Below are 24,788 nucleotides of genomic sequence, written 5' to 3'. Positions count from 1 at the left end.
GCGAGCTGAACTAGAGGATCCCTAATGTCACTTCCAGTTCTAAGTTATATGATCATATAAACAGTTAGAGAAATGGTCCAATAAAACTAGTGTAATAGAGTGAACTTAAAGACAAAAATAAATTCTGTAGGAATGTGATGAGGGAAAACTGACTAGGAACAAGGAGAATAGAAAGAGACTTTAAATGCACCATAAGCTGAATTAATCACCAAAGGACCAGTGTTATTTAAAATGCTAATGTGATTTTGAAAGGCAATGTGGTATAAATGATAGAGGGCCAGTCTTGGAATCAAGAAGACCTGGATTTGAGTCCTGCCATGAACACTTATTGGCTGGGTGACCAGAAACAAGTCATTTGACCTCTTAGAGCCCCCTGGAAACTGTCTAAGACCTTAAGAATAGTTGTTAATCTACACTGAGAAAAGAGTCCTACACCAATTAAATCACAGGCCCCACACAGGGAATGTCCTACACCAATTAAATGGCAGGTCTGAACCAAAAACAGAACAGAACATGACATTAAGTTGCATTATCATGTTCATGGTATACAAGAGCAGGGAATTTCTCCTACTGTGTTAGCTATAACTAGCTAATTTTGAGCCCTAGGCAAAATAATCAAGGTTAGGACAGCTACATCTCTTGCTGAGGAGGCTCTGTGTGTATCTGTGTGCAGTGGAGAGGAGATCATTGGGAGAAACAGTCACTCGGCTGGGAGAGGCTTCTGGGACTTTCTATTCAAACTAATTATTCTTGCAAACTAATTATTCTTGTATCTTTCTTGGTTTCAGTTCTACTGGACCATGGCAAGCAGTCAGTACCCTCTAAAACTGGGCACCCTGGAGTAAAACTCTGGTCACCTCACCCTAGTTATAATTGGGATGTTTGGCATAAGTTGGGCCTTTTTTTAAGAGTATCGTGTCTAATTTTAGTCTCCCTTTTTGAAAATATGTTTCTCAAAAGGTATAATTAAAAAACTAGAAAATAGAAACTCTGAAAAGAAGATTACAGTCACTGGCATTTAGCCTAGAAATGGCAAAGCTAAAGGGTCACTTAATACCACTTATAGCCTTAAATTTCAGCAGGAAAATTTGATTAGTGGGAACTATAATTGACAAATCATCATTACCATTGCTTCTGGAAAGGGTGTGTCAACTCCCATGTAACTCTACTCATCATCCCTGTGACTCCCCAGTTAAAAAATTCTTCACCCCACCAATTTCCCTCCATGTGTTGCATTCCCCTATTACAAGTCAACTCTTGAAGGCAGGGACTGTCTGGCTTTTGTATTTGAATTCTCCATCACTTACAGCCTTACTGAGCAAAAAATAAGCACTTAATAAATGCTTATTCATTTATTCAAGGGTGATTGAACTCTGAGACAGTCTACCATAGGCTGTGTACTAGCTTACATTTATACAGTACTATAAGGTTTACTTTTTTCATAATAATTCTGCAAGATATACAGTGCAAGTACCAACTATTATCCAGATTTTACAGTGTCACCTTTCATTCTGAAGTGAGGCTGAGATTAGAACCCAGATCTTCTGACTTCAAGATCATTTGAACTTCTACACAATGCTTTATCCTCTAGCCTTCCTTCCATGGTAGTGAGTGGTACTTGTTTAGAAGGAGATAACATACCACGGAGGGGATGGTGAATAAAAAAAAGATTGAGGGGCTTCAAGAGATCCTATAGGATTTCAGATAAACAGCCTAGCTCACAGGGGTGGGAAACCTGTGGCCTCCTGCCTACATGTGGCGCTCTTGGTCCTCAAGTGTGGCCCTTTGCCTGAATCACAACTTCACAGAGTAAATCCCTTAATAAAAGGATTTGTTCTGTAAAGCTTAGACTCAGTCAAAAGGCTGCACCCAAGGACCTAGAAGGGCACCGGTGGAGCCTAGGAGATAGAAGAGGCAGAAATATAAGCAACGGCTCCAAGCAGAATTTAGTGGAGAAGGACAGAGACCCTCAGACTTGGGCAAGTTTGAATATGTAAAGAGCTTAACACTATGTTTATTCCCAACCTACTCCCCAATCCACCACAACAAGCCAGGGTAAGATGAGTGTGTACTATCAAATACAAAAGTGGAAATTGAAGGAAAGGAAGGACAGAAAAAAACTGAAGAATCTGAAATTATACAGTGGGAGAGGAGGTACAGAAGAAGATAGAGCAAGAGGGAAAAGGAAGGATAGCATATTCTGATGGGCTTTCTTCTGGGTCTTCCATAAATCTACTAGAAGGCACCAAAACAAGAAAGAGGTTCTGTGCAGCCTTCCAGAGGGGATACAAAGGGAGAATTACACCAAATGAAGACTTTTATGAGAATCCACTTCACAGTAACACTACCTCAACTACATGGCAGTATAGCATAAACTGAGTATATAAGCACCAGAAGAGGAATATGGTCCAAAGGGAAGCTCTCAGTTGGGTGGGACAAACTGGGGCAAACTTCTGGGAGGAAACACAAGGGTCAGGGGGAAGAGGAAATAGGATTGCCTGTGAATGTACAAGAAAGCTTTTCTCCATCATCTACGCCCACCTCTCGGCAATCACTTATCCAGGGAAAATTTCTTGGCCTGATCCTACAAGTGGTGTATTTGAAATTACTTCCTTTGTGAGGCTTTTGGGTTTTTTTACTGCAGACTTTAAAAAAAAATTAGTTCTGTCTATGCCAAAGCCACACCTACGCCCTCAGATAAGATGGGAGTCAGCAGTCAGGAAGCAGAGATGGGCTTCATTCCCAAAACCCTGAGGAAAAAAAAGAGGCCCATAGGTAATCATTTTTAATTCTATGAATGAATGAGGAAAGAGAGTACAACCAATTATGCCAGAATGGGGAAGGAACAAAATGCCTCTTGCTAGACACACATTTCTATCTCATCCTTGAAAATCACAGTCAAGTTAACTCAACAAATGTTTCTTAAGAGCATACTCTGTTGAAGGCAGAAACCATGTCTTTAAATGCCTGGTGTATTGTAGATGGGAGAGGCAGCATGATATAATGAGAAGAGACAGCGAATCTGGATTCAAATCTATTCTCTGATGTTTTTTTACCTATGTGATCTTGGACAAATCACCTAACCTCTCTAGGCCTCTGTTTTCTTATCCCTTCCATTTTTAAATATATAATCTTGTAATAAGAAATGGGGTTTAATAAATGTAACATCATAATTAAAATGATTCCCTCCTGTATATAGAAAAAAAACAGTGTGGGATCATGTAATTTGAAGTTCAGTTTATTCTATAAACTATTGCCTCAACGCTGCTTAACCTATGAGCAAGAAAACAAGCTCGATTCCTAGTTAGCTAAAATTAACCAAAGAACTTAATCCAATAGAACTGAAATCACTTAACTAGAACACTGAGCCAGGAAATCTAGATTTTTCATCTAGCTTCTGCCTCTAACAAATTGCATGACCTTGGGCAAATCACTTGACCTCTGTACCAGTTTTTTTTCATCCATAAAATGAGGGAGATTAGATTCTATGTATCAACCTCAAAGCTTTTTTTAAAAAGTATTTATTATGTACCAGGCACTGCGCTAAACACAGAAGCTACAAAGAAAAAAAAACAGGAAAAAAACTAGTTCCTACCTTCAACAAGCATACATTCTAATTGGGGAAGACAAAATGTGCATAAATTGATTCAAACAAGAGAGAGAAAAGGTAGATGGAAAGTAGCCTCAGAGAGAAAGTCACCAGAAGTTAGGGGAACAAGGAAAAGCCTGCTCAAGGAAGTGGCCTTTTCGAGCTGAACCTTAAAAGAGCTTAGAAATTCTCAGAGGCCGTGGTGGCATTCCTGTATGGGAGACAGTCTGGGTAAATGCACGGTGAGGAGAGGTGGAAATGCAAACAAGGAAATAATGTGCAACAAGACTGGAAAGATAGGAAAGGGCCAGGGCATGAAAAGCTTTAATTGTCTTTAGATACAGATGAATCTCCATCTGACCCTAGAGGTAATAGGGAGCCACTGAAGTTTATTGATGGCATGGTCAGAATCCAAACCTAATCTAATCCAACAAGCATTCTTTTTCAGACCCTACCATGTGCAAAGCATTGGGACAATGCAAAGACAAAACAAACAAACAAAAAAAACATGTCCTGTCCCCAAGAAGCTTACATTTTAATGGGTCTTCCTTGAGGTCCCTTCCAATTCTGTGATGCTATGACTGACTTTATTACCCTATATATGGATCCTTCCTCTCAGCCAAAGAATAAATCTGTATTGAGAAACCCGAGTTACTAAAGAGCTGGGTTTTTTATCCCTTTTGACAGAGTAAAAATCCCTCCTTTGATACTTGACTCTATCAGTCCTTCACTATCAGTTTGTCCAGTTCACTTTAGGGTTGGGAAATGTTTTCATCTGCTTAGGCAAAGGTGGAGGGTAATCTCCAGATAGAATCAACACCAGCACCAGCACCACCTCCTCCTTCTCCTCCTTCATGCAGGCAGAAATCTGGTCTCCATCCAGGCTCACCTTGCCCTGGCTGAGCTGGTGAACTCACAGACTGAAGGGCATGGGTGCAATCTCCACCTCTGGCTGTTTGTTTCAACATGTTCACAGGCCTCCTCCTGCCTTCCTTGCTCAGAGGGGTATGAGCACCCAGCGCCTCCAGTTACTTGGTGGGGGAGTCTCCATCTTTATTGCATTTGGTTTGCATTTACATTTCATGCATCCTTTCCTGGATAAAAGGGACAAGAGAGGTTTCGTAGATTTAGTTTCATAGTGGGAACTGTTTACTTTGGAGGCCACCTACACCAATACTAATTGAGAACAGATCTTTGAGCAACTGCTAGAGAACTGTACCCAGATGAACTTTACAGGAGGCTAATTCCCCAATGATCCTTCCACAATTAGATTGTGTGTGTGTGTGTGTGTGTGTGTGTGTGTGTGTGTGTATGTATGTTAAATGTTGACCATGATCAGCAATGTTCAGAAAATTTTGAGTAGATCTGCATTTAAAACTCCCTTGAATGGTTACTGACTCTGAAATAGGAGTTATTTGTTGGTAAGCATTTCAAGTCCTCGCTGTAATACTCCTATCTGGTAGTAGTATTCTTGGGAAACTTGAAGAAATATGGGGGCCTTTGAGGTACAAAAAATAAGGGCTTCTATTAGAGAGATTACAGTAAAAAAAATAACAATCCGCTCTCTGATGATCATATGCAGAGGGGAAGGGTTGGGAGGAGTAGATTTGGCAGAGGACAAGCTCAGACTTTCGTCACAGGGGCAGACCGAATGTTAATACATAGGGTGAACAGGAGAGCATCCTGCAAACTCCATTAGGACTGAAACGAAAATGACATTCTTCCTGTCCCATTCCACACCCTAACGACTTGTCCAGTCCCCCACTGAACCTGGCAGCAGCTACCACTGATTTTCGGCTGTAGACATGCTCAGCAGATCGCAGGGAAGACGGAGCCTATCCAGTCTCTCTCAGTGAGTGCTTACTTTGTCTTGATTTTTTGCCCCTATTGCTTCTCTGCAGTGAATTTTGAGTAATGGGGTTGGGGGAAGGGAGGTTTGGAAGAGTAGTAGAAACCTGGAGGGGGTAAGAAGTCAATAAGTTACTGTAAGTTCTAAAACTATACAAAACTTGGTCTAAATGCCATATGTGTTCTACCATCTCTTATTTTCCTTGTTCCCATCTTGTTGTGCCTTGTAATACATGATCAGAGGTGGGCTCATTGTCGTATTTTAGGGGCATGCTTCTTTAGAGATGTTATACATTACAGATCAGCATTCTAAGATTAAAAACAAAACAAAACAAATTGTACAAAAAGCCTGCAGTTAATTTAAACCCAGTCCCTCGGTTCAGAGTGATCACTTTACAGGACACAGATTTCATCGAGGTCATTTATTGCCCAATCCTCAGAGTAAACAGCAAAAAGCCTCCATTATACATGCTATCTGAAAAGGGTAGGAAGAGTTAAGAACATATGATATTGATCAGGGAGGGAATTGTTCAGACAGCAGGCTCCAAGGTTAGAGAATTATGGAGGCATGGAATATTGGAGCTAGAAAGTGCCACAGAGGGCAGTTAGTCCAACAACCTTGTTAGACATAAGAGCAAACAGAAGCTAGGTAATTCAATGACGTGCTGAAAGCCACATGGATAGTGGAAAAGTCAGCACTAGAACCCAAGTTTTCTGGCTCCATGTCGAAAGGTTTGTTGCACGGCAGTGAACAAAACAATTAAAGCTCACGTGAAACGTAACTCTAGAAAGACAGCAAGACAAGCACTAGACTATGATCAAAGGATCATAGATGAGGAGCTGGAAGGACCCTTAAGAGGTCATCTAGTCCAACTCCTTCATTTTAGGGAGTATTAAGGCCATTTAGCCTCACCTCCCATTTACAGAGGACAAAACAGGTTCAACTAATAATTGTCTGAGGAAGGATTTGCACTCGGGTCTTCCTAACTCCAAGTCTAGCGCTCTTGCCCATAACTTTGGGGAATTGTTGCAGTAAAAGTGCACTCAGGTACAATGAATAGATCTCTTTGCCTTGAAGGTAGTATTAGTCTACAATGGGCACCTTGCTTCCTGAGTTCTATGTTCTCCTGCCTTCCTGTAAGATTTACCTCAGTCTTAACAGTATAAAAAGAGTTTGGCAATATTTGATATGGAGAATATTAACCTTTTTGAATGCTAAGACCTACATAAAAGCTTTGCTATTATTGTAGGTGTGTATAAACTGGCTGTTGAATGCCATAGAATTTTGAGATATTAGCACAGTACCTAGCACCTAGTAAGCATTTAATAATTGCTGGGCTGACTAGTAAGTTTATGGGAAGATCATTGAGAGGTACTTTGTCCAGGATAACAAGCTGCTAATAATGGCACTTCTATCTAATTCTCTTCAATAATGAGCCCCAAAGACATGGGTTTCCATATTTCTCTAGATGGGGAAAAGGACAGAGTTGAAATTTGAGATACACTGTATTTAGGTTCAAGGCTAAATACTTATTGCTTTAACCAGCGAAGAGCAGCATTCTTAGTGAAGAAACAGGCTTTTAAGTGGCATGATGATTTAAGAAAACATTTAAAAGCTACAGTATTCATGTAACAGAAGAAACTTTGAAGGACACTACATGTCTTTAATACTTTGGCTCCAAGAATCCTTCAGAATCATCTATTCTATTTTCCCATTGGAGGACAAAAGCATCCCCTCCCCCCCAAAAAGAAATCTCCTTGTGAATCCAGAGTTGGAAGGAACTTCACAGGACATCTAGTTCAACCCATACCTGAAGAGGAATTACCTCTGCAATGCAATTGACAAGTGGTCATCTGGTCTCTGTTGGAAGATTTTCAATGGGGAGGCATATACCTGCCAGGGCAGCCCATTCTATTTGCAGGCAGCTGTTGTTTTGGGGAAGTCTTTCCTTTTGTCAAGCCTGATTTTGCCTGTTTCTCATTTCTGTCCTTCACTCCCATTTCTGATCTCTGGAGCCAAGCAGAATAAATCTAATCTGTCTTCCACAGGCTTTCAGATTTTTCAAGAGAGTCATGCTGTTCCTCATAGGTCTTCTCTTCTCCAGGTTAGACATCCCTAGTTTCTTCCTCTCATGTCCATCTGGCATCATCTCAATGTTCCTGCTTGTCTGTCCTCTGGATGTGCTTCAACTGATCAATGTCCTTCTTGAAATATGGTGCCTGGAACTGAACACAGTAGTGGTCTGACCCTGGCAAAACACAGTAAAACTATAACCTCCCTAGTCCTGCTTAATGTAGCCTAAGGTAGGGGGGCCATCTCCAGTCATCCTGATCTATATGTCTGAAGCCAGATGGCTCCAGAGGAGAAAATGAGGCTGATGCCTTTGCACAGCCCTGCCTCACTTAAATCCAATTCACTTGCAAGTCGTAGCATCACGTTCCTGATGTCGTGGTCCTCTTTGAGAATGAAGGACAAACAACAAAAACAATAAGTCTAAAGTAACCTAAGCATTAGCTGTTTTTGGCTGCCCTATCATACCACTGGCCCATGTTAGAGGAGTAACTTTAATATGGTTCTTTAGAAATGAAACAGGTCTGTTGAGATCTGAAGCAGTAAGCACAATAAAACCATACTTATCTGACATTTACAGGGAAAGAAGTATTTCTCATAAGTAAAGCTTTCAGATAACAAGCCTACTTCAAATACTGAAACTCTTCTTTAGTTATAACGATTTTTATGGAAAACTTTCCAAAATGTACTCTTGTGGCCTGTTTAAAAGGGCATTCTCAACGTAACTTAAACTTTCCTTAATAACTTAGCTGTGATTGTGAACGTTGGGTGAGAGGAGTGGAATTAGTAATAACAAGTGGTATCCTCAGGAGCTATTGAGTTTTATAGGACTATTTGCTCCTACACTAACTGGTTTCCAACTACCATGTTTTTGTAGTTTTTGTCTGCTTTTTATGTATTTTTTTATTTCTCTCTTCACCATGAGGCTTTCTGACAAGCGCCATTTTTTTGCTAGGGTCAGAATATAATTTTGGTAGCTTTCCACTTCAAATGCCCATTTTCTAACATCTTTATAAAAAGAAAAAAAAACTTCCCTTGACTCTACTATCCTGATCTTCAAGCTATCTTCCCATAGCTCTCTTCCTTTTCACAGGCAAATTATGGGGAGGAGCAGAGAGGGGGGAACTCTCTGTATTCCTTTACCTCAAGTTTTTCACCTACTCACATCTCAGCCCTTTTGAAATTGGCTTCCATCTACACCATCTGACTGAAACTGCTCCTTCCATGATCACCAGTGATCTCTTCATCATTAAACTCAGCAATCTTTTCTCATTTTTCATATTTCTTGCCTTCTCGGCATCATTTGACACTTGACCGCCACCTCCTTCTGGATGATATGATTCTTTTCATTCCTCTCTGATCTATTCTTTGTCTGCTTTGTAGGATTCTCACATATGTTGCCTCCCCACCTGCCACTCCAACCCCCATGTGCACAACTGTGGGTACACTCCACAGTTCTGGTCTGGCTCCTCTTTCCTTCTCTTTCTATGTTCTCTCTTGGTGATCTCATCAGCTGCCCCTGATTCCGATGTCATCTTCATGCAGGTGACTCCCAAATGAACATATCTAGCTCTCATTTCTCTCCTGAGTTCCAATCCTGTATCTTCAACTGCCTGCTAGACGTCTCCCCTTGAATGTCCCACAGGCATTTCAAACTAGAATAGAACTAAAATAGAACTCCTTATCCTTCTCTCCTCCCCACCCCCAACCAACCCCTCCTCCCAACTTCTGGTTTCTGTTGAGGTCATCGTCATTCATTCAGTCACCAGGTTCACCACTTAGGAATCTCCCTTGTCTCTTTACTCCCCATCGCCAAGCAGTTGCCAGATTTTGTTGTCTACTTCGATAACATCTGTCACCCTCATTCTCTTCTCCCCTCCACTCCCACCACTCCAAATCGGGTCTTCATCACCTCTCACCTGAACAATTGTAATAACCTCCTAAGTGGTATCCTTGAATCCATCTTCTCTGATTCATCTTCCACATAGCTGCCCAATTGATATTACTAAAGGGTCTGACCCTTTCCCTACTGAAGAAGTTTCAATGGCTCCCTATTGCCTCTAACATAAAATACCAACTCTTCTGTCTGACATTTTAAGCCCTTCACAATCTGGCTCCAGCTTCTTTCCAAACTGATTACTCATTATTCCATTCCATATGTAGCCTACATTCCAGCCAGTCTGGCCTGTGAGCTATTCTTAGTACATAAAAGTCCATCTCCTACCTCCCTATTTTTGCTCAGGCTATCCCTCAAACCTGAAATGTTCTTCCTCCCCACTTCTGCCTCCTGAAACCTTTGCCCCCCTTCAGTGCTCCAAACACCATTCCCTTCAAGAGACCTTCCCTGATTCCCTCCTTAGCCCTTTTGGAGCTTCACACTCAGTCGTGTTGTGTTTATTTTTGACATATTTTATATTGCGTACCTATGGTCTTTTAGTATCCCCTCAGTAAATATAAGGTCCCTTGGGATACTTTTTCTCTTTTGTATTTTTATCTTCAGAGAATGGCACAGTTCTTTGAACATAATAAGTTTGTTGTTGTTATTGTTCAATTATTTTTCAGTCATGTCATACTCTTTGTGACCCCATTTGGAATTTCCTTGGCAGAGATACTGGAGTGTTTAGCCATTTCCTTCTCTAGCTTATTTTACAGATGAGGAAATTGAGTCAAACAGGGTTAAGTGACTTCCCCAAGGTCACACAGCTAGTAAGTGTCTGAGGTCAGATTTTAACTCAGGAAGATAAGTCCTCCTGATTCCAGGCCCAACACTCTATCCACTGTACTTCAGAGAAAAGTAGATTATTATTGTATTATTTATTTTTAATAAAGTAAAAACTTAGGATGTTCTCTTATCATTTTATTACAACCCTTATATTAGATTCAGAATTTAATTCGAATGTTCTTTTTCAGTTCTCATTGAATCCTACTTCAGAGTTTAAACCCTCCCAGGGCTTGTGGTAACCTTACTCTCCAGGTATAAGGCTAACATGATATTAAATTGACTCCCACTTGCCTCTGTTGACCTTTGGCATCTTTTCTTTTTCGAGCACATAACATAAAATACCAACTCTTCTGTCTGACATTTTAAGGAAAGAACTTAGCTTGCCTGTTCTGGTATCCAACTCTTCAGTCTTTTTCTTTTTTTCCTCTATGGAACAGAAGAGGGGAGAAAAACTATTAAAAAAGTATCTCTGTGCTAACAATACAAAACCACTATTTCTAGGTTCTCTGATCAGAAGGAGGCAATTTTCTTTTTGGTCACTTTTGCTCTTGGAGTATAATATTCCCCCATGCTAGGTACTCTAGATGACAGTGGCTAACTTCATGTAACCTGAAATCTATATAACATAGTCAATCTGCAAGTCTGACTTTCTTGGACCTGTGGGCTGGAAGACTGAGTTTAGGTAAATCCCTGCAGGTGGACCTCAGAAAGGCACCTACCATGCAGAAGATGGAATGGCCTCCACAGTGAGAACCATGCTCTTCCCATTTCCCATGGGATGTAGAGGAATGCTTTCACTCTCCAGGCTTTCTCTAGGTTGCAGGGCAGTAGGTCCTAGGTCTCTCCTACATATGGTTACCAGACATCAGAGGAGTACCAGGAGAACAGCAAGGAGAGAAAATGGAGGACACGACTAATTAAACATTAGATTTCATCAGCAATGATATACAACAGCACATATTACAGTATATGTTTACCCATTACACATGATGTCAGATAGTGTTGAAGGGCCATCTGTAAGATTAATTAGACATATTCTCTGCTGCCACTAAAGGAATGAAAAAAGTCAAAAGATCAACCCAAAAAAAAGATAGAAGCCATCCAAAAATGCCACTTGGAAGCAAATTAGAATCATTTGATCTTGAAACTGAGCACTATAAAATTTCAAGTAATTTTACATGAATTTTTATTCCTAATTAACAAATCAACGAGCATTAAGTATATTTAAAATTCTGGCCAGCTGGAAAATGTGAGGGAGGAAATGAGGATATGTCTTTCTTTGACCAGTTGCCTGGTAACCCAAAACATTAGTATGTCTTAGAAACTTGCAGATGAATGTTACAACTAAGAATCATGCCTAGGACCTCAGGCTCTGATTTAGTCATTTTTCTGGTCGGATTTTGAAGCAGCTAGGTGGTGCAATGGATAGACCACTGGACTGTAGTCGGGATGACCTGAATTCAAATTCCACCACTGGCATTTACTGTGTGACTTTGGACGAGTAATTTAACCTATCTGCCTCAGTTCCCTCATCTGTAAATTGGAAATAATAATAACACCAACCTTACAAGGTTGTTGTGGGGATAAAATGAGCTATTTCTAAAGTCCTTTGTCAACCTTAAGGTACCATATAAATGCTAGCTATTATTGTTATATTTATTGCTACTAGTATTACTATTGCAACTCGGACTGCATGTAAACCCATCCAAGGATACAAAATCAAAGTACTCTGGAGGGGGCTAGTGTGAAATTATTTCTTCCTGATGACCAGGAAATATGTCTCCCTAGTCATGGAAAGGTCTGACTTCTCTAGTTATAAATAGCTAAGCCTAACTATACTTAGTATAGACTGATGGAAGTTAAATACTTAATAAGACAAATGGACCGTGGAGACAATGTCCGGAGATAAATAGTTTGCCCTGGAGTGTTGGCATCTCTTGGCCCTATCTAGTCTTGTTATTATCAATGACAAGATGTTTGAGATTCTTTGGGCAGAAAGAACATTCTATCCAGTTCTCGCCCTCTTCCCCTCCAAATTCCACAGGATGTTTAAAGTAAAGAACCTCTCTTCGGTTCTCATTATTTATACTCAGCTTGAATATAGTCAATAACTCACATACACCGAAACTATACTTTCTTCCAAGATTCATCCAAAAAAGTGACAGAGAGGAATCCTTGGTGATTGCTAGTCGGTCAACAAGCATTTATTTTGCCAGATCCTGTGCTAAGTATTGGAGGTCCAGAAAAGACAAAAAATAATGGTGAAGACAGCATACAAATAAATGTATATAGTAAAAAATATATATATAGTATTAATGGAAGGTAATTTCAGAGGGAGGAGCAACTAGATGTACAGTGAATACAGCCTGGAGTCAGAAAGATTTATCTTCCTGAGGTCAGTTCTGGCCTCGGATACTTACTGTGTGACCCTGGGCAAGTCACTTAACCCTGTTTGCCTCAGTCTCCTCATCTGTAAAAAGAGCTGGAGAAGCACATGGCAAGCCACTCCAGTATCTTTGCCAAGAAAACCCCAAATGGGGTCATGAAGAGTGAGATGTGAATGAAAAACGACTGAAGAGCAACACAAAGAGGAAAGTAAGGTATAAGAAGACCGGAAAGGGAGGAAGGGTCTAATTTGTGAAAGGCTTTAAATGCCTTGATCCTGAAAGTAATGGGGCCCCACAGGAGTACCTTACTCACCATTACTATTGAATGTAGTAACTTGAATGCAGCAAGATTCACTGACTCAGCAGACACTGATAATTAGGCTATTGCAAACCTATAAAGGGAAGCCCCTAAGCCTTCTTAAAGGAGACAGAACAACGGTCAACAGTCACCCTGGTGCAGGTCCTCATCACCTCGAGCCTGGGCTATTGCCATAACTTCCTGTTGATATCCCTGAATCAAGTCTCTCCTTCCAAGGCTCTTCCACCATCTATCTATTCAGCTGCCAAAGCAATTTTCCTAAAGTGTATGTGCCATGCCCCCCCCACCCCCGCCACGCATGCACACTCAATAAACTCCTGTTACAAATGGTGAGGTTTTTTTTTTTACCAATCACCAACCTCTAAGTGATTATGCATGCACAGCTCTCCTTCCTATTATTCTTGTCACACGACCTTTTATATACATTCAAAGAAAACCACCCAAACTTAATTTTTAAAGAATTTTAATGTTTAACCCTCACTTGTAAATTATTCCTTTATCTGTATTAATCATCCAAAGTGAGATGACCAAATGCCCCATCATTTTATATTACCTGTTTCTTTACTCTTTCCTTCCTCCCTTTTTTCTCAGTCAGGGTTATCTTGTCCATTTCATTCTATTCATTACCCATTTTATATTCTATTTCACTTTCAATTGGCAATGACTATCACGTTTAAATTTCTATCCTCGTTAAAATGGGGAATTTGTAACCTGGAAGCCCCAGCAGAAACAGGACAGAACAGGCCCTGCTTTCAATTTCCCTGAGAGTCCTCCCACATATCTCCAGAGCAGGAGTTCCTAACTTTTTTGCCTGTATCATGGATCCCTTTATGGACTCCTTCTCAGAGTCATATTTTTAAATAATTGAAAGAAATTATAAATTTCAGTTAGAGTTGGTGAAAATAAAGATGTAATTTTTCCCTGTTCAAGTTCACAAATCCCCTGAAATCTATCTGTGGACCCCTTGGTTAAGAATCCCTCCTCTAGAGGCTTGTCTAACAGCTAGCTAGGTGGAAAGAGTGATTCCTAGGGATCAAATCTAGAATAGCCATGATCCAAGAGGGCTTTGAGGAGACACAAGAGTTTGATGGTCCAGTTTAGGATAGGCTTGAACTTAAGAGATAGCTCTGAAAGCACCTCAATCCTGGAGTTCTTTGGAACAGAGTAGTGCGACTAGGGATGGGGAAAAAGGGTGCCCTGGACACAGCCCCAAAGGGATTAAGAAAGGACTTATAATACCTTAAGTTGCATAGACAAAGGTCCATTTGGGAAACAGTAGTGATGGAAGAAGGAAAAACTAAAACACTGATTTAAAAATAATAATGAAAGATACAGTCTAGCTGATGGGTTAGGGTTGAGGGAGAGAGATATGAATGTAAGCCAAGGGCACAGGATGAGGGTAAAGGGAATATGGGGGGAAGCCATAGCCATAGATATAGTTCTTATAATCTACCCAGAAGTCCAAAGAGAACTGGTTCGTTTGCTGATACTATGATGACCCACATCAGGGAGAGAATCTGTTTCAAGGCTGTTTAGGATTGGTGAAGACCAGTTGAATTCAGCCCCATCTAACCCAGTAACCCAAGCCAAATGGATGTTGGCCTCCCTACAATCAATTCCCTCTCCACTCTTAATTGAAGCCTTCTCTGAACTGAATTTCCAAGTAAAGCTTCAAAAACACCCTTCCTAAAAATGCATTTTTTAAAAAAAAAAAGTATATTAGTGCTTTGGTTTATTTTTTTTTCTTTTCTTTACAAAGCCATAATTGTGGCCTATACCACATGGATTGTCCTCCATTGGATGAGGCTCTAATTTTTCCAGTCCCCTCCCTTCTGTGTCCATGAGCTGCTTCTCTTTTTGCTTGATGAGCAGTACATGCTGTTGAAGCCCCTCTTGGGGCCATCATGCATGGCCAGTCTTTCTCTTCACTGCCAGTGTCCTAATAAGGGAATAAATGAGCCCTTATTGGTGAAGTAAGAGGAGTCAGGCAGTGGATAATATTTTTGCTGATTGAGAAGGATAAGGTGTGGTTTGGCAGGTATTTCTTTGGTTTGGCTGACTCCCGGCATAGTTTGTCTCTTTTACAGTTCAAATCCCATAGAACAGACTGTCAGGCAGGCTGGTTTTTTGGTAATTTTTTTTTTTGCAGATGTTTAGCTAAGCCATAAAAATTTCATCATGACACAGATTGTACATGCTAAGGAAAGATGAGGATTCTTTGTGGTATGATGTTTCTACCATGCACACAAAAAAAGAGAAGGTTAAGATTATAAGACAGGTCTCATAGAAGTTATTTTGTTTTATTTTTTCCTCCAAGGGACAATGGCTATACCTAGGTAACTGCCCCCAAGTGACCAGTGAGGTCTGCTTTAGGTAGCAAAGGCAAAGCGTAAGGTTGACTTAAGGCTTGAGCATCCAAGAAAAGTAGGGCTAGAATATGTCTTTCAGTATGCTCACACAAGTTTTAATTTTTGCTTTTTGGGAAGGAATAAGATCATAGGATCACTGATTGATTTAAAGCTAGAAGAAACCTTAGAAGTCATTAAAGTCCAACCCCCTCATTTTACAAATGAGGAAACCAAAGCTCAGAGAAATGGAGTGATTTTTTTCAGAATTACACAAGTAGAAATCATGAGATTTATTTCCAAGTCTTTCACACTGAGTCCAGTATGCTTGATTGCTTTCTGTTTAGAGTAGAATATTTATTAGTAACTTCTCCTCTCCACTGGTAAACATTAATTACCTTGTCACTTAGCTATTAATAAATACTGATCCTGTGTTTGCTTTTGAATTTTTCTTTCTCCCTTGGTGGACCCATTTCTCTACTAGCTACTAAGCCCAAAACAGCTATTTAGAAGAAAGGTGCTAATTACCACGTTAACACTACTCTGAATACTCTGCTGTTGTTGAGTCAGTTTTCAGTGGTGTCTGACTCTCCATGACTCCATTTGGGGTTTTCTTGGCAAAGATACTAGAGTGGTTTACTATTTCCTTTTCCAGCTCATTTTACAGATGACAAAACTGAGGCAAACAGGGTTAAGTGACTTGCCCAGGGTCACACAGCTAGTAAGTATCTGAGGCCAGATTTGAACTTAGGAACATGAGTCTTCCTGACTCCTGGACTGGCATTCTGTCCACTGAGCTACCTCGCTGCTGCTATGCACTCTAAAATGCCCCCATCTGGCTCATAGCTTCTCCTCAAACTTAGCAGTCTTTCCTGCTATCTAGGGCTTTGGGACTCTATAAGTTCTTTGTCTCCTCACTGTTTTCTTAGTGACTTGAAACTACAGTTTTAAAGGCATGCATCCCGTCTGGCTGCCCTTCTTTCTGAATTCTCTGTTCATGCCAGCTTTTTCCTCTGACTGAGTTATCCCACCCACCATTTTGCTGCCTCATTTCACCAATGGCCAGACCTTTAGCCATTCTTACATTTCAAAGCCAGGAAAGAAAGGAAGACAGGATGAAGTTAAACAGGTTTCTTAATAGATTCGTGGGTTTATTGAGGTTGATCTATTCTTAGTGACAGAATGGTACTTCTGAGTGAAATCAGCTGTTAGACACATGTTTGAATTTTTAGTATCTAATGAATAAAATCAGAGATCTAGAATTGGAAGAAACATCAAAATTCATCAAGTTCAATTCCCCTATTACAGATGAGGAAACTGAGAGCCAAGGAGCTTAAATGACTTTTATAGAATAGTAAGTATCTGACTTTTTTATATATAGTAAGTATCTGGTTTTTTAACCCAGGTTTCTGAGATTCGAAGTCCAGGGCCCTAAACTTTGTCAAAGCACTTGGGGCTGGGGAGAGAAGGAGAAGCATAATCATACCATAGTGGAGAGAAATGACATTATACGGCTTTCCTGTTTTTTGAATATGCACCCCAATCACTTTTGATTTAATTCAATCTCTTTGTTTTTTCTTATATTGTAAGCCAATCATAGATCTGAAAATAGTCTTGTATGTTATGAACTTAGAATGTACATGAGAAGAAAAAAATGCCCACCTTGGTTCACAGCCAATCAACAGAGATCTGTCGCCCTGTTTTCTCCATCTTAGTTGCCCTGGTCATTGTTGCAAAGGTCTCATAGATCTTGACTCACTTTCAGATCTATTGAATGCGTTCAGGCCCATTTATTAAGCACTCATTATGTACCAGGAGCTGTGCAAAAAAAAGCTGGCCCTGCCCTCAAAGAGCTTATATTCTAATGAGAAGACAACATGTACATAAATATGTATATATGAAATATAAATATCAAGCAAATAACTAGGTGAATATGAGATACACCAGAGCTAATAATAACTTAGCATTCATATAGTACTTTTAGGCTATGGTCCCCATTTTGCAGATGAGGAAACTGAGGCTGAAGTGACTTCCCCAGGGTCACACACCTAGTAGTATCTGAGGCTGAATTTGAACTCAGATCTTCCTAACTCTAAGCCCAACACTCTATCCACTGTTTCACCTAGCTGCCTGTGTGTGTATATACACACACATATGCATAGATATATGTATGTATAATGTGTATATGTGTATAATAATCTCAAAAGGAAGTCACTACCAATGGGAGAAGTTTTTTTGAGAAGGCTTCTTGTAGATGGTAGGATGCGAGCTAAGCCTTGACAAAGGCAGAGGAGGCCAGGAGGTAGAGGTGAGGAAGGAGACCATGGGAGGCAGCCAGAGATAAGGCACAGAGATGAGAGATAAACTAGTGAGTGAGAGCAGCAGCCTGAAGGGCAATGTTATAGAAATATGGTGTACATGACTGAAGTAAGGTGTAAGAATCCTGGAAAGGCAAGAAGGGCCCAGATTGTAAAGGGCTTTAAATGGCGAACAGAGGATTTTATATTATATCTTGTAGGTAATAAGGGCCACTGGATTTTACTGAGTAAGGGATTCCATAGTCAGACCTCTACATTAAGAACATCACTTTGGCAGCTGAGTGGAGGACAAACAGGAGTGGGAAAAGACTGGAGGCAGCCCAGCTGGTCTTATTACCATAAGGGACACAACCGGGGAAGTAAACATCTCAGGAACACTTTCTATAAAGGCATTGGGTGGAGATCAGGACGTGTAATCCACAGTGTTGGAGGGTTTCTGAGAGGCAACCTGAGAAAAGAGTTCACTCCAAACATGGGAGACGTGTAAAAATTGTGAGATGAGAGATGGAATGTCACATATGAGGAACAGCAAAAAGACCAGTTCCTACTGATGCCCACTTGGTGTGTTTCCTTAAGCACACTATATTATAAATTAGATATTTATAATTATAATATAAATTATAAAATAAAACTGAGGAGGTGGGGTTGGAGCCAGGTGGTAAAAGGCTTTAAATGACCAAAAGAGGAATTTGTACTGAATTCTGGAGGTAATAGGGAGCCACTAGAGTTTATTGATCAGGGGGGTGACATGGTCAGAACTGTGCTTTGGAAATCACTGTAGCAGATGGACTCGAGAGGGGAGGGAATTGGGATGAAGAGACCAATTAGTTAAAGCAACTGAAAGAGTCCTGGCAAAAGGTGATGAGGGCCTTAACTGGGTTGGTGGTTGTGCAAGTGGAAAGGAGACAAATATGAAAGATGGTACGGAGATAGAAATTATAAGATTTGTCAACTGATTGTCAGTGTCGATTGAGGGAGGGGGAGGAGACATACAGGTAAGAAGGGACAGGATTGGGATTCAAAAACCAAAATGCCTCCCACTGCACCATGCTGCTTCTGATCGGCATCCCTGTTGTGCTTTCTGGGTGGGATGTAAGTTCCTTGAGGTCAGGAACTATTCCATTTGTATGTTTATATCTCCAGCATGACACATAGCATCTTGTACATAGTAGATCTTATTGAATGTTTGATGAATGGATGGACTTTAGAGCTAGATCTATATGTGAAGGGGGTGAGGGGAAACAGATGACCACACGAGTAGTTCTAGTACAGCATGTTACGTGTTCCTTTGGACATCCCATGGATACACTGAAACGACCACGTTATCAGTCTGGCAGAAGAACCTCAAAATCAGTGGTGTGAGTTAACTGGAGGAGAGTTTCTCTTAGTATCTTTTACCGGTTTTGAAGTCTTTACTTCCCACATACCCCACAGCTGGCCAAGGGCCCACCCTTAGCTTCATAAGAGTATGAGGGAGTACACTGAGGGAAATGGGGATACAGCAAAGGCAGGGTAAGCTGGTAGAGTGAGGAAGATTCCTTTAGAGAAGCAGGAAAAGACACTGCTCATCTGCTAGGTCACTGAGATAGCCTACGAAAGAGGTAAGTTAAGTAAATAAGTATTCAAATGGAAATAATTGCTCAGGTCATCATCAGTGGTCAGAAGAATAGTCAAACATTAATTCACATTGGCTAGTTTAACTTCAACCCCTGAGTATTGACAAAGAAATGAAGTCAAAAAGTGATCTCATTACAACTGTTAAGATGACCTGTAGGAAACTAGAACAATTCCAGTAGCCCAAATTATAGAGCTATGACCTATGTCTAGTTGCAATGGAACCCCTTAAGCACAAGAAGCAGCATGAAAGAAAATTAATTTTTTAAAAAAGTTGAATGCATTGGCTAGCATTTCAAGGTTTTATGCTCCGGCTCAGGGATTAAAATTGTTTAGGATTGCAAAAAATTACTGGTGAAAAAGATTGTTACTAGTAATCAATTACCATTGAAATAACCTCTTAGCCAGAGACGGATAGAGGAAAGAGGAAAGTGTTGTCATTATCTCTCTGGAAAGAATCTTAAAAATCATTTAGCCCAATTCTCTCAATTTATGGATGAGGTTCAGTCACATAGGGAATAAGTGCAAAACTGGGATTTAAACTAATGTCCTCTAACTCCAAATTCAGCATTCTTCTCGTGGTTCTGGGCTGCTTCCAACTGTATCATCCTCAATTTTTTTCTCCTTCTCCAATCTCACTGGACTGCCAACCCCTTACTGCTAGACTGATTCTAACCAGTAACAATGAGGAGAAGACTATGGCACTGGAAGAAAACCAAGGCTACACACTCTCAAGACAAGGCATTTGTCCATAGCTTGCCTCACAGGATCAGAGAACCTCTTGGAAGGGTCCTTAGAGATCATTCATTAGATTATAAACTCCTTGTGGGAAGGGACTGTCTTTTGCCTCTTTTTATATCCCCAGCCCTTAGTACAGTGCCTACCACGTAGTAGGCATTTAATCAATGTCAGTTGGCTGATTAATTGAATATCCAGTACAATAACCTACTTTCTATGGTAATCTCCAGTGCAAAATCCCTGAGGAACACTCATTCAAGTTCTGCTTGTATGCTTCAGCACCTCACAAGGCAGCCCATTCCATTTCTGACCCTAACCCTAATTCCATTTCTTTGCTTCCATTAACCAACTTAGAATTTCTCTTGTCCCAGTGAGCAGAAACACTGAACTTTGAGACAAGGGTGAGTGAACATTGCTAAGACTTAAAGTGAGTGGGTAGTCAAGACATGGAGGCAGTGAATGTAGACTATCCCTTTTTAAAAAAAAATAGTATTTTATTTTTTCCAACTACATGTACATACAATTTTTACATTCATTTTTTATAAAACTTTGAGTTCCGAATTTTCTTCATTCCTCTCTTCCCCCCTCCATCCCTAAGACGGTAAGCAATTTAATAAAGGTTATGTATGTGCAATCATGTAAAACATATTTCCATATTAGTCATGTTGTGAAAGAAGAAACAGAAAAAAACTACAGCTTGCAAAAGCAAAAAACTGAATGTAGACTATCCTTCAGCAATTTAGTGGTAAAACAAAGTTCAAGGAGATCACATTAACTTGCTGGGGTAGGAGGGTCAAAGGAAGGGTGTTTTTGGTTTGTTTTTATATTAGCAGAGCATGTTTGTAGGCAAAAGGGAAAAAGCCATCAGAGATACAAGCTGTAAAGATGCAGAAGTGGAGATAATTGATGGAGCTAAATCCCAGAAGGGATAGGAGACACACACGCGCACACACACACACACACACACCCTCTTTTTCATGTTATCAGACCTAGGATGCTTCGAGAATCTATTCAATTCCAGTCCTAACTAGATGCTAAATAATTTCAAACTCAGTAATACTTCCAAGAATAATTAAAATAGAAAATATGGATTGAGGAAGGGAAAGTAGCACTCATTTGCAGTCTGTCTTTTAATACAGAAACAGAAACTGTTTGTTTAGAGTAGATGATAATGAGATATGGGTGACCTAGAATACTGAAAGAATTTGGTTGTCTATGGATAGCTGTAATCATGAATCTAACTTGCCCTCAAAGGATTTATAAACTAGTTATAGAGATAGGATATAAGCATGAAAAAACAAAGTTACACCCAAGAGAAATAACTTTTCATAAAGAAACACAACTATCACATTATTAATTGTTAAATGAGTGGTGCAGACCATAAGTTCTATCAGAATGCAAAAGAGAGATTGTTCTGTGCTAGATGCAGGAGTTCCTAACTTGAGGTTGGTGAATTTTTAAAAATTATTTTGCTAACCATATTTTAATGTAATGGGTGTTCTTTGTAATCCTACATATTTTATCATAGGCATAATTTTAAAATGTCCTGAGAAGGGAGTAAATTTATCCCACTGCCAAAAAAAAAAAAAAGAGTAAGAACCCTGCAGTGATCTAGGAAAACTTCATGAAGGAGGAGGAATTTGATCTGAATCTTAAAAGAAAGCTTAATTGAGAAAGCTTTCCTGGGTTACATTTCATTTGATTTATAATAGTGGGAAGAAATTAATTGGGGGTCTAAATTCACAAGATGGTTTTGTTCAGGATTCCAGAGCTTTGGATTGAACTAGGTAGCCACCGAGATCTCTTCCAACTTGGAAATTCTAAAAAATTCTCTCGCATGTAATCTTAGAACAAGACTCAACCAGAAGCCTCCAAACAACATGGAATACTAGACCAGAAGTCAGGAGCCCTGTGTTCTAATAGGCAAGTATCCTTTAGAAGACAGAGTGAGTGCCAGACTTGGATCTAGGAAGACCAGGCACCCGGTGCCATCTCTAGCAGTTACTAGCTGGGTAACCATGTGAGGTTAAATTCCTTAATCTCCTTGAGCCTCAGTTCTGTTGGTAAAATGCATATATAAAATAATTCCATTTTGTTGGTAAAATAATATATCTGCGGTACCTACCTCTAAATGGGAGATCAAATTGTATATAAAGCACTTGGCTAACTTTTAAATACAATTTTGTTGATTCCAACTCTTTGTGGCCCCATATGGGGTTTTCTTGGCAGAGATACTAGAGTACTTTTACCATTTCCTTCTCCAGCTTATTTTACAGATGAGGAAATTGAAGCAAACAGGGTTGTGACTTGCCCAAAGTCATATACCTTAAGTGAGTGTCTGAGGCTGAATTTGAACTCAGGTCTTCCTGACTCCAGGCCCAACCCTCTATCCACTGCACCACCTAATTGCCTCCAGCTTAAAGTATTATAGAAATGCCCGTTATTATTACTAGTCCCAGCCAACTAACTGCTCAGCATGTCTGTGGACTTGGGCAATTCTCTCCCATTCTCTGTGTCTCTGTTTCCTTACCTGTAAAATGATAATCCCTAAAGGACTTTCATCTTTAAAGATTTTTTTAATTCTAAGGCCTCTCCCAAATCTCCCAACCAGGGGCACTCCACTGGAACTCAGACACAGAGATATGACCTATTAGGATGAAAGGATTGCTTAACCTTGCAGGCAGCGGAGGGGCCTTAGGAGTAAGGGTAGGGAAGGGAGGAGAGTGACACGGAAAATATTACATTCTGAAAAATGGAAAGCTGTGTTGGATTATTCACAAAGGGTCCTCTGCAAGCCTACTGTTCAAAACGATTTGTAGGATTTGCTGAAGTTAAGTCTCCTTTTGTTACTAGGATTTATGGAGCCCTTGATAGTGAGTAGCTGGACTCAATGTTTTATTTCTTTGATGGGATGTGAGCACTGGGAGGGCTGAGAAGTAAAACGAAGCAGCTGGAACATGAAGTGAAAATAGAAGCTAGACACAGTGTGTTAACTTGGAGGGCTTCCCGAGAAGCATTACTGTCCTTGGACTTGACCCGACTTCCTTTCCCTTACTGACCATGTCTACATTAGACTTAACTAGCCTTATGTTTCCTAGGTCTTGGAGTCTAATGTCAAATACAGCTAAAGCTATAGTAAGTCCTCCAGGCCACTGAGGTGCTAACTAGCCTACTGGAGCAGTAATTGATTATCAGGGCAAAATTAAATTTCATTCCTATCTTTCTTCTCTGTTTGGAAAAGAGGCTCAGTCTCCCTCGTGGCACACCGTCCTCCTCCTGCCAAAGGCACTCTGCCTTCAGTCCGATTTGCCAGCCTTCTCTAAGCATTATCACATTGCAGGAAGTTGTTGTTGTCGTTTGTCCTTCGTTCTTAGAAGAGGACCCTGGCATCAGGAAGGTGATGCCATGACTGGCGAGTGAGTTGGATTGAAGTGAGGGAGGGCTGTGCAGAGTCACCAGCCTCACTCTGTCTTCTAGAGCCATCTGGGTCCAGTGGCGAGATAAAGATCAGGCCCAGTGGAGATGGCCCCACCCTGTAGGAACTCGGGATGGGGGAATGAGGCTTTGGCCCAGGGTTCTGACATACCAAGGGGCATACTTTTCCCTGGCACTACCACCATAGCCCCTCCAACTGATTTGGGTTTGTTTGGTTTTTTTTTTAACTTGGATGAAAAAATTCCTAGTTACATCTCTGTGTGACATGGAATAAGTCATTTTACTATTTCGACCCTAACTGGAACATCAGTTTCCTCAATTGTAAAATAAGAGAACTATACTAAGTGATTTCTAAGGTGTCTTCCATCTTTAACAAAAATCTAGTAAAAGTTTCTTTGGTATAGAATGATAATCTACCATGAGTAGAACACATGTTCTAATTTTCTTTTCCAGTAAGAGAGGGTGTTGGCCTCACTGGTCCAAGCTGGTTCCTAGTTCACCTTCAAGAATGAATGGTCTTCTCAAAGGCCCCAGCATCCAGGATGTGGCCTTTTATTTTCCATTTCTTGCCTCCATCTATGAAGAATCTTCCTCTTGCCATCAGCTATTATTACATTTCAACAAGCTTCTGTGTAAGAGGGTGGTAGGTGAGCCAGTGAGGTGTCAGATGCATGGATGGATTTCATGTTAAAGGCTCTGGAGTTGTTAGACTAGTAATCACACAACAATAGGGTTCTGTGCAGTACTGGCAGTGATCCCTCCGACCTGTGGAGCTAGAAATAATACCCCTGAAGGCTTCTCTCTGAGTGACCTAGTGCTTCCTGCAGAAGGAGAGAGGTGCCAATGTGACTGAAAGGGAATGTCACCAGGTGCATTTGGGAAGAGGGGAAATGAATATTGAACCTTTTGTTTCCCCCACTTTAGACAAATGAAAGCAGAGGGAGCCCAGTGCTAGATGACATGTTTTGGGTTGTTTTCTGTGTTTGTTTTCTGGAGGGACAGAGAGGGGTGGGCCTGTTATAGAAATCCATTAGCACACAAATCATGTTGGAATCAATCTCTGTATTAGGGCTGTCTATCTTAAGGCTGTAGGGAAAAGCCACTGTGTTGACACAATGCAGTGATTTGAATTAGCAATATTCTACATGCCATGTACAGTTTCAGGGCACATGTTTGGAATGCCACTGTCCCTTGGCTGGTGGTTCATTTTAATTAGCTACAGGTTTCTAATCCCTTTGCTTCAAGGCTTGGTAGTGTATCTTGTTTTTGTATTTTAAAACACCTTTTCTTTCTGTAGTAAGATACCTGGCATTCTGATAGCATAGAGTTGAGTCCTACTATACATCTTACATAGCACAGAAGGTCAGTGCTATAACCAAAGTCTTTTGAAAGGGAATGTAAA

At 40.4% G+C, this 24,788-nt stretch overlaps 1 protein-coding gene across 7 annotated transcripts in view; it reads left to right on the top strand.

The window, feature by feature from the left end:
• CALD1 (caldesmon 1) overlaps positions 1-24,788 on the top strand; it is a 247,997-nt gene that overhangs the window by 160,711 nt on the left and 62,498 nt on the right. Inside the window, exon 1 of one of the 7 annotated variants that reach the window (XM_021002365.1) lies at positions 5,216-5,441. The exons of the other annotated variants lie outside the window; for them this stretch is intronic. Coding sequence (XP_020858024.1) covers positions 5,395-5,441 — 47 coding nt within the window. The 5' untranslated portion in view covers positions 5,216-5,394. Of the gene's footprint in view, positions 1-5,215; positions 5,442-24,788 lie in introns of those variants that run through there. 7 annotated transcript variants of the gene reach the window in all.

This window comes from Phascolarctos cinereus, unplaced genomic scaffold (genome assembly GCF_003287225.1).
Source record: "Phascolarctos cinereus isolate Bilbo 61053 unplaced genomic scaffold, phaCin_HiC Scaffold_1;HRSCAF=81, whole genome shotgun sequence".
In the NCBI taxonomy this organism is placed as follows: domain Eukaryota; kingdom Metazoa; phylum Chordata; class Mammalia; order Diprotodontia; family Phascolarctidae; genus Phascolarctos; species Phascolarctos cinereus.
Note: the sequence above shows the minus strand (reverse complement) of the source record. Positions and strands in the feature narration are given on the sequence as shown.